The following is a 10,927-nucleotide window of genomic DNA, read 5'->3' as shown; positions in this document are numbered from 1 at the left end:
GAGGGACAAAATGGTTCTTTGGACAGGAAAGGTTGCAGATCTCTGGTCTAAACTGAATTGTTTTGGTTTTTATGCAGAAAATGTAGAATCTCAGCTTCTGTTGTGTATTATTTTCATCCCAACAACAAAGTTTTATTTTATTTGCTGTAGTAGCAAGGAAACAACTTGGATTAGAAAACAGTATTTCTGTCCTGCCAGGCTTGCTCACCAACGCTGGGATTAAGGAAAAAGATTACGTTACAGGCAGGAACTGGTCACGTTTGCTACAGGTGCCTTTAAGGATCAGTCATTCACATTCCACAGATTACATTCATTTATCTCGCTACAAAAATCTGCACACCCTTTTTTACAAACATGAAGTCTCCTGTCTTCTTTTATATTTTTGTATCCCTTCTTGATGTGGAAATGTGGTAAAGATTTTGTCAAGATCTGCGATTTGTGAAGTGTTTGAAATGTTAATTGTAAAAGTGAGACACAAAAGCTGAGGATCTACAGCGTGGCAGAGATAACAGACTTTGCTTTGTTTAATTTTTTGTGATCACAGATGTGTACGCATCAACAATCCTCACTGGATCTTTGTTGGAGAAACTTGTTATACTGCGTCCAAAATACCTCAGCACAAATTCACTTTCAGTGGGAGTGTTTTTCCGTGCCTCAGCTGGGTGTGTTTCTTTTATATGTGACGTCTGAGACACAATGGAAGCTTATTGTTATAGAGCAGAGAGTAACTTAAACACTGGGCCCTGCCTGCAGAGAGCTCTGCAGATCAAAGTCCTCAAACGGACTGAAAAAGGTGCCACACTTTGAGTTTGATTGTGTGGTTTGGAACATAACAGCTTTGTTCACAAAGCATTTGATACTGTAGATCATCAAATTCTTTTACATAGATTAAAACACTGTGTTGGCCTGCGAGGCTCAGTATTCCAATGGTTCAAGTCTTATTTAGAAAACAGAACCTTTTCTGTTCATCTTGACCAATCCTGTTCTGGGGCCAGACCATTAAAGTATGGTGTTCCCCAAGGGTCAATTTTAGGGCCCATTTTGTTTATCTTGTATTTACTGCCTCTTGGTAAAATTTTCCAAAAATTTAATATTTCCTTTCATTGTTTTGCAGATGATATCCAGATTTATTTGCCCCTTAAATTGCAAAATGGTACAACTGATTCTCTTCAGCTGTTGCTAAACTGTTTAGCTGAAGTTAAATTATGGATGGAAAAAAACTTTCTTCACCTCAATGAAAGCAAAACTCAAGTTCTATTATTTGGTCAGAAACTTCAGACTACAAATCCAGATCAGATTCTTGGTTCTTTAGCTCGCTCTTATCAGACCTCTGCTAGGAATCTTGGTTTCACTTTTGACAGCTCTCTAAAGCTACATAAACAAGTTAGTTCTGTCGTTAAATCGAGTTTTTACCACCTTCGGCTTTTAGCAAAAGTTAAATCTTATTTCGGTTTTAAGGACTTTGAAAGACTTATCCATGCCTTCATAACAACTCGACTGGATTACTGCAACTCTTTATATAGAGGGATGGAAAAATCACAGATTCAGCGACTTCAAATGATCCATAACGCAGCAGCACGGCTTCTCACAGGAACCAGGAAGCATGACCACATAAGGCCAACTCTGGCATCTTTACACTGGCTGCCTGTCTTTTATCGAATAGATTTTAAGATTCTTTTGTTAACTTTTAAAGTTTTAAATGGGTTAGCCCCCCCTTATCTTCGGGACCTTTTAAATCTCCAGTCTGTGTCCAGAACGCTACGATCAAATAATCAGTTATTACTTACAGTTCCTCGAACTCGACTTAAGAGGAAAGGAGATCAAGCTTTTTCTGTTGCTGCTCCTGTTTTATGGAATAACTTACCTTTCCAGATTAGATCTGCCCACAGCCTGGACCATTTTAAATCGCTTCTTAAAACTCACTTTTACTCTCTGGCATTTAAATGATGTGTGTTCTGTTTTGTCATTTGTGTTGTTGTTTTTGTGTTGTTGTTTTGTACAGCACTTTGGTGCAGTCTTGTCTGCTGTAAGGTGCTATATAAATAAATTTGACATTGACATTGACATTGACAAAGAGCAGGGAAATATTAAACTCATTTTTAACATTTGCTAACATTTTACTCAGTTTAGCTAACTTTATTTGAATGAAATCAACACATCTGCCAAACAAAATAGTTGTGTTATTTGCGATATTTTGTTTTGTAGGTCAAGTTGTCAGGAGTTTTCATTTGAATCGTTTACAACCATAAATATGGGGACAGAGGTGCGGCAATCAAAGTTTTGTTGCCACATAACGATGCGTCCAACTGACAAGATGAGAAGAATACAGTGTTGGGTTCACAAGAATGAGAGATTAGATAATTAGCCAATTTTCTGTAAAACATTTAATCTTTTTGTTTCAACAAATAAAGATTTAATAGGTTTCAAACTGTTTTAAGGAATCTCTAATTGGTGCTAAATAATTCAGTCTAGGTTTGACTGGTCTATGTGAAGCTTAATTCTACAGTTTTTGTTTTGACAAAGACAATAAATGTTTGAATAGTCTTAAACTGTGTCTTAAAAGAATCCAGCTAGCGTCGTTCCCGGCTAAAAGTCACATTATACTTACTAAGTACATGTAATACTACCACATAAAAACTTTTAAGTGTTGGAGGCTTTTTCAGCGCTTCTGTAAGAGGGCAATGTCTAGAGTTGAATGTTCACAAATTAATCAAATCAATTGACCAGTTGCTTCATCACAATGATGGCTACTCCTCTGAGTGAGAAGGAGAACAGGCACAAGGGGAGGTACCGACATGCTCTAAGCTCTTTTGACTTCTTTCTAAGTGTGAGTCGCGCACAGTGGTCAAAAGACAAGTGGCATTTTCTTCATTTGAAATGAGTGGTTGGTTACTCAAAAAGTCAACTTACTAGTCTGTGAGATAGCAGGGTGTGATATTTCATCAAGTCCATGGAGATGAATAATTTGCATCACCATTTCAAAAAGGAATCATAAATTTAATACCCGACTTTGTCATCACAGCCGGGAAACAACTCAGAACTACTTCCTAAACTTATATTTGAAAATATAAGCTTAGATTAGAAAGCACTTTGTAACAAGGACTGTGCTGAGAACTCAGGTTTTGGCCTTCCAAAACAAAATTTAGCTGATTTGTATTTATGCTGAAGAATAATTAACAGAATTTGAAATACTTTTCCTGGTTTTTCTAGAGACAATGCACCACCTTAACGTTGAGGTTTTCACAAGGCTGTTATCATTTCCACATCTAGCAGAGACCGAATTTGAAAGCTCAAAAGGATAAAGCAATCAATCTTTGCTGCACTCTTATGGTACGTTCACACCAAACACATTATGCGCGTTAAAAATGTGTCAGATGATTATAACTATTACACTGCCTTCACCTTGTACCTGATGTTAAAGCACAAATAAGTTTGGAAAAAAATGTTCAGACGCTTCAAGTTCGATGCGTGTGCACTTTGAATGCAGACGCTGGACATTTTGTTCTACAGCTAGCGCTTCACGCGTCAGGCGCATCTGGTTTACGTTCAAAGTCTATGTGGAGGCGCGTCAAAATCACTCTAGCCGTTGTTTTCCTCTCTTGAAGCGTCAAACGCTCCAAACGGTTCAAATCGCGCCAAACGCTCGAAACACGCCTCAACGCGCCTCCACATGGACTTTGAATGTAAACCAGACCAAAACATGTTTGGTGTGAACGCACCATTATGGCCCTCCTGTTTTCTACTGAAGTCTTTAAGTAGCAACCTGAGTGAATGACTGACATACCTCCATGCAAATAGTTTCCTTTTAAACATTTTTAACGCCTCTCATTGATACTAGAAACAACCAACTTCAAGTCTTTTTTCCTCACTAATGCCTCCAAACCAAAAGAACTTTATTAGTGTGACCTATTAGCCCTTAGGTATACTGTATCCAGAAGTTTAGATTTTTAATTTTAAATTGGCAGAAAGTTCATCTCTGCAAGTGGATCTTCTTTAACATAACCACTTATTATTGCCATTCACTTCTTTTTGGCTGTATTACAGTTGACGTTCCAGTTTAGAACGTGCTTTGCATTTGTTTTTTTTTGGCATTTGTGCTTTAGCACAGGTTGCTTTCTTTTTCTCACCACCTCTCAAACTCTGTTAACCAGATACAGTAATAAATCGTCCTCCCAAGCTTACAGCTCTGTTTCATTTCAGGTTTGTCTCATGAGTTTTCCACTTTTGCAGCTTTTCAGAAGTCAGGTGTTTTACCTTATCCACGCCACGGCTTTTTTTTTTTTTTTTTTTTTCCCCCAACAGATGTGTGTTGACCAGTTCCTGAAAAACCTCAGGTGTATAAGCAAACAGCCACATGAAAGGAATGTTGTGCTTGACATTCCTACGGCCGAAAGGTGAACACAAGCACAGAGTTTCGGTCTCGTTGTGCTGCTGAAAGCTGAGATGCTGTACACTGATAATTAGGCAGGTTTATTTAAAAAGAGAACAATGTGCTTTCCAGTTGTCTGTATCTAGTTTTGCACATTCTGCCATAACAAAGATTAATGTAATTTTTGGGATAGTACTGCTTAATCTATCTTTTGTTACAAACAAAAATAATTTGTAAGATGCCTTATTAACCAATAATTTCACTGCAGGGCAGCGGCGTCAAACTCATTTTCCTTTTGGGCCAAATCAAATTCATGAATGTTCTTAGAGGGCCGGCCGTGCCAGAATGTATTGATAAAACCCATTAACAAACTGTTAAGATATTAATAAATAGCTGTCTTTGCATTTCATAAGTAGTTCTTAAAATTAAACATCTTTTCACTTTGTTCATTTTTTGCAATAAGATCACAAATTTTGTGGAGCTAGCTAATTTAGAAATATTTTAAAGGAATTTTGCAATATTTACGTTTATGTATGACGTTAATCGTCACATTAACCACAGACGAACTAAGAACTTGACATCAAATAAAGTTGAGACTGCATTGCTGCAAAAGTTCAAAATACTACCACCTACAGGAGGGAGGAAGTTAGTGGTCAGTTAAACCCAATGTTTTTGATGGTTTTTTTTACCTTTTTTGTGGAAAATTTGCAGTTTTGCATTAGTGAGAAAAAATGTGGGACTGTGATTTTATGTGAATTTCCACAATCTCGGAAAATTGTGTGGACTGGTTGATATAATTTGGCACCTGGATTCTTGAGGGCCACATAAAAGCTGTGGTGGGCCAGAATTGGCCCCTCGAGTTTGACATACATGTCAAACTCGACATGTATGTCACTCGGCCTTGAGTTTGACATACGTGTCAAACTCAAGGCTTTCTTTCTCGAGGATTGAACAAAAATTGAGATATTAGTTGCGATATATTCCCATTTTCTTCTTTCCTCTCTTTCTCATCTGTGCTTTCATCACTCTGACCTTTAGCATTTTGGGCGGTGTCGTTTGTATCCGGTGTAAGCATTTGCTGAGACTCCAGCTAATTATTACCTAAGAAGTTCAAAACACTTGGTATCTATTAGTCAACCATTATTGCACTGCAAACAGGCCTTTGCAATATGAATATTGCACACACAGATACTGCGATGACGATATATTTGCAACATATTGTTCAAGAAGATCAAGGGATTGGCATACTTTTGAAGGACACTGTATTTGTAGTCATTTTAAAATTGAATATGTGTATGCATCCTCACTTTTGCTAAATTATTTTTTTGCTTCTTTAGATTCTGTAAATTGATCTATTAGTATTTCTAAGTGGTATTGTATATATATTCGATGATAGATACAACCTTAAAGACTCATTTTGTTTAAAATCAACCTAATTATATTTAAGGCTGCTTGATTTCATTACTAGTTGACACTAAATGCATATGTTTATGAGGGTTGGTGTGAATTTATCTATTTGTGTCTTTTAGCGTGTTCTTTGTATTTCTCCTTCTTTCAGCCAGCGTTAAAGTGGAGGGAGGGGGGCAGGTTATATTATACTCTACCCTTATGAATAGGATCAAGTTTTTCTCACACTAAAAGATTGTGTCTCTCTGAAAGTAAGGACAGTCTCCTACAATAGTTCATTGTACATGCCAGCGGCTACTTTTTCACTGGCGGCGCCGTCTTAATCAGGCTGTGTTTTCTCAAAAACCTCCTCTCTGCACTAATTACCTCTCCCTGATTATATTACACGCTCTTTAAATTGTTATTTTGGTAGTTTTCTACTTCCCTCAGTCCAGTTAGAGTTAGATTACAGTCCCAAATATGTAGTTCAAGAAAAATCATATGGATACATTTCTCTGTAAATGATTGCCTCGCTCCGACTTGTAGGGCAAAGTCGAACTGCAGAGATTGAGTCAAAGATAAGGGCTGGATACATGAGCTGCTGAGGATAACAGAAACAGAAAAGCAAAGAAAATATGCAAAATTGTTCGTGCTACTAAGTGTTTTGTCCCTGTAATCTATTAAAGAAACACTCCAGACACAAACCTTTCTTGGAAACACAGGTCCAAGTTAGGGAGGGGCTGCTGGGCTAATCTTCGTCCCATGTGACTGCTCTGAATCATTAACCCAGTAGGCCCCTCCTTCAGTAACCCTACACTCACTCCCTCCTTCCTTGATTCGCCGAGGTAGATGTGGGAGGGTAGGTTTCAGTTGCACCGAGGGCTGGGAGGTGATTGGGCCAGGCAGTCCTGCGGAGGCGAGTGAAGAGGAGACACGGGAAAACAAGTGGGAGAGTTAGAAACAATATGCTCAGCAGGTGGAGGCTCCCACGGCGCCTTGTTATGGAATGCAGGATTTTGGAGAGAGAAAACAAGCCGCACTGAAGAGGAGCTCATCAGCCCTGGGTTGGCTGATTTTTGAATAAGCAGAGCCATGAAGAGCCCAGCTGTTTATGGGAACCCAGTCATGTTTGGCCCAGGGGATTGGAACCAAGCAGCTGGCGTCCCATTGAGGAGAGGGAAGAGTGTGGAGGAGCTGGGAGACGCCGACTGGGCCAGAGAAAGGGAGCGGATGGCCCATTTGCAACACTTGCAGCAACTACATCAGTTGCAGCTTCAGCAGCAACAGGTTGCTTATCCTGGATATGGAGTCCTTCCTCCTGGGCCGCCACAGGGACCAGTTTTAGTTGCAAGCCCTGTTCCACCTGGACATATGCCAGTACCTGGTGGGATGATGGTTCCAGTTGGTGCGCCTACACTGCCTCCAGGACATGTTCAAGCTCCATGGCCGGCCCAAGTCGGACAAGCCGATGTCTTCCACCAGCAGGGGCCTCTGGGCCACGATGTTTACTACCACCCTCGGTCAGAAGATGGTCACCTGGACTTGAGGATTTCTGAATGGAAGGGAAAGCATTGTTTTTACCAAGGCCCGGAGGATGAGTACAACCTCCAGAACAACTTTCCTCAAGAAAGGGACAGTAATGACATGAGGACTCATGAAGGTTATGGACAAATGGAGGACAGGGGTGGAAGGGATGATTGGGATAGAGAACATGAATATTACTCTGAACGGTACGACCACAGGAGGCAGAGAGACTTTGAAGAGTACAATTACAGGGACAGAAACAGGGATAGGGATCATTATGACAGGAAATACAAAGACCAGTATGAAGAAAGGGGAGAAAAGTATTATGACACAAGGAAACACCGTAGAGAAGATGATAGGTACAACAATCAATATGAAGACTACCATGATCGTAAAGACAAATACGCCCACAGAGACAATCAGTGGGACAGAGATTATTGTGAAGACAGGCATCGGGAGTATTATGACTCCAAGGACAGATATCACTCCAGAGAAAAAGATCATTACCGGCACAGAGAGGAGGACCGTTACTACGAAGAACAAAAATCTAGGAACGGTCGCTCTGAACGCTATGCAGAGGATCGATACGAAAGACGGGATCATAACTACAAACACCGGGATGAATACGACCGGAGAGGAGAGGAAATCCAAAGAAGTAAACGAAGGGCCCAGTATGACTCTGACGTTGAGGAGCGCTGGGAATGCAGGGAGAGGGATCGCAACTACAGATCCAGGGATTCAGGAGACGACAGGAGAGATGAACGTTACAGCAAACGAAGGGAATACGAAACAAGAGAGGACAATGACTACTATGACCAGAAATATGAAGACCGGTATGAATCCAGAGAAGAGGAGCATCCCCACCATCGGGCCAAAAATAGATTCAGAAATCTACATTCAGTATCTGTGGAGCCTGATTATGAGGAATATCCTGTAAAAGATCACCGGACACACTGCGAAAAATGGGTTGAGCAGCAAAATGAGAAGCTTGCACGTGGAGAAATACAATCTTTTGAGGATCCCATCATGTACTGTCACAAGGACGAGCAGGAAAGGCGGTGCGAATCAAGCGCTGGCAACAACGGCTCAAAAAAGAGTCAGAAGCCTGTATATATGGGGTCACTGGACAGGAACAGCTTCTACAGGAAGACGGCCCCAAGCTCCCTGCGAAAGTCACCGTTCGCCACCACCAGGAGACAAAAGCAAGGTAAACACAAGGATGTTGTCATGTGAGAGAAGGTGATCCACATCCTTTATTTGCACAACATGTTGGGCACTTATGTGGATGAGGTCATTTGTACAACTTAAGTCTAATGCCTTTATAAAGCATATAAGGTAAACCTTAAGATGAAAATTTATAGGGGAAATTCTGAGACAGAAGTCAGATGAAGATTCCCAACTAAGAAAAACAGAACAGGTAAGGTTTGACAGTCCTTGCAGTCACTGTCTTGTCATTGGTGACCTCCAGATGTGCTCCTCTAATCAATGCCGGGGGGCTTCAGAGTGCTGACTAGCCACGCTCACCATAGAGGCGCTCAGAAACGGTGTGTGTGTACGTGTGTGTGTGAGAGAGAGAGTATCGTCTATCTCAGTAGAAAGTGAGTTGTCAGGTATTTTGCAAGAACCTACAGAACAGGTTAGGTGGGTTCTCAGTTTTTGTTTTCTCTGTCATTCTCTGCATCTGTGAGTTTCCTCCTTACTGTCGTTCTCTGAATAACTGTGTGCGCTCTTAACACACAGCCTGTTATGTTTGGTTTTTGCATGACTGAAAGGTCACTCTTTTATTTTATTACCTTTAGTTTTTAGAAAGACTCCCTGAAAACTAGCTCTACACAGCAGCGGATTGCAAATTGTGTCCATTTTACACACATGTGGTGCTAAATTTGGCTCTTTTAACCCAAAGTTACTGGGAATTGTTTGTCATTAGGCTGTGACTCAGAGTCCGAAGATTGTGACACATAAAGCAGTCAGCTGTCACAAACGTCTGCTGCCCTTGATATTCCTGTCCCAGACAGTTGGGACTGTGGGCATCCTTTATGCATTTTTACTTCAGTTTATTTAAACATTTCATTCTGTTGAAGACTTTTTCTTCTTGCGAAAGCCAAACATCATATTTGGTGTCTTTCCAGTGTGGTCAGCAAGTCTTCAACAGCCATCCTGTACTATTCAAGTTTTAAGTAAATATATTAAAAATACAAAAAGAAGCACCTTTAAGCTACTACTTTGTTGGTATTTTAATTCAGCGCTTAGTCTTCAATTCGCACCTGCCACCAATTATATACAATCTGATGCTCCAAGAGCTCAACTGCAACACTGAAAGAGCTCCAACAAGGACTTAATATGTACAAGATGTGAAAATAGTTTCCTTTTTTCCCTTTATGTCTGGGTTATACACTAGGACGGAAAGACGTAAGCATTTTTCTTCCAAAGAAAACAGGTTTGTCTAAAATGTCCTTGAACTTGGTGAGAGAAGATGCTGTAGTCTGATAAAACCAAATGTGTGTGTAGTGAAATAATCTGCCAATGGAACTAGCACTTTTTCATCAATACTGAGGAATTATTGACTTAAACAAACTCCCATACCTTGCAGAAAAGTTATTTATGAGCTAGTTTTGTCTCATTTCAAGTGTACTAAGATATGTTCACTAGAAACTGGACCAGAAAAACTTGGTAGGATTTTGTGTTTTTGGAGTGTGGGGGTGGAAGCATTATGTTGTGAGTTTTTTAAAGATGAAAAATATATTTTTTTCATGAATACAGGTAAAGATATGAACATGCTCAAATATAGAACAATCAGTTTTGACTGAAGATTTTCATTGTGTGTGCTAGAAAGATGAGAATGAAGATGGACTTTATGTTAGTGCATCACAGTGAGTTTAAGCTTATGTGACACTTTTCTATAGCTCAGTAAAAACAGAAAAACAATGTTTGACATTCATGGTTGGGATTAAATCCTTTTTTGGTAATGATAAACTACACAAATTGGACTTAATCCAAACAGAATAAGACTAAAATGTTAGAAAAGATTTCTCTTTTTCATGGATTTGGGTAAAGAAATCGCGACCAAATCATCGCAGGAAACCTTTGCAGTGTGGGATTGTTTCATGATGACTTGGACAAAGACAAAGGAGCACTTCCTTGGATCATATTGTTGTGTCTGAGATGAAGCAGGTGGCGCCCCATGACCTCCTCCCCCAGTTACCTAGAAGCCCTCACATGCTACACACACACACACACGCCCGCCGACGCACACGTGCACGCCTACACACACACACACACACTCTTTTCAGGAGTCTAAGTACTAATCCGTAGCGTCAGCATGGTGAGTGGATGGTGGGGGTCTGTCTGGTGCCTGGCGGTGTCCAGCACTGACCTGACTCCCTCTCTGCAGCCTGAAACTCTGTGTGTGTATGTGTGTGTGCACTAGTTAGGCCTTGGGAGGCTTAATTCGAGAGCTGACGGCATCTTTCAGATCACACAGAGGCGTGTGTGCGTGCTCGCTTGCCTGTGCAGTGTCTTGTCATCCGTTAATCTTGTTAAACTGTTGCAGCTCAGTCAGGGGTTTGCTCTTAAATTGTAGAGCAAATAACAGCTGACCATCCTGTTGCAGGACTTATTAGGCTTAAAGTGACATTGAAGTGATGTTAG

At 40.4% G+C, this 10,927-nt stretch overlaps 1 protein-coding gene across 3 annotated transcripts in view; it reads left to right on the top strand.

Annotated features, from left to right (window-relative positions):
• The window catches only part of dnmbp (dynamin binding protein), a 67,519-nt gene that overhangs the window by 33,808 nt on the left and 22,784 nt on the right, over positions 1–10,927 (top strand). Inside the window, exon 1 of one of the 3 annotated variants that reach the window (XM_028029019.1) lies at positions 6,648–8,486. The exons of the other annotated variants lie outside the window; for them this stretch is intronic. Coding sequence (XP_027884820.1) covers positions 6,848–8,486 — 1,639 coding nt within the window. The 5' untranslated portion in view covers positions 6,648–6,847. Of the gene's footprint in view, positions 1–6,647; positions 8,487–10,927 lie in introns of those variants that run through there. 3 annotated transcript variants of the gene reach the window in all.

Source organism: Xiphophorus couchianus, chromosome 10 (genome assembly GCF_001444195.1).
Source record: "Xiphophorus couchianus chromosome 10, X_couchianus-1.0, whole genome shotgun sequence".
NCBI classification, from domain to species: Eukaryota; Metazoa; Chordata; class Actinopteri; order Cyprinodontiformes; family Poeciliidae; genus Xiphophorus; species Xiphophorus couchianus.
Note: the sequence above shows the minus strand (reverse complement) of the source record. Positions and strands in the feature narration are given on the sequence as shown.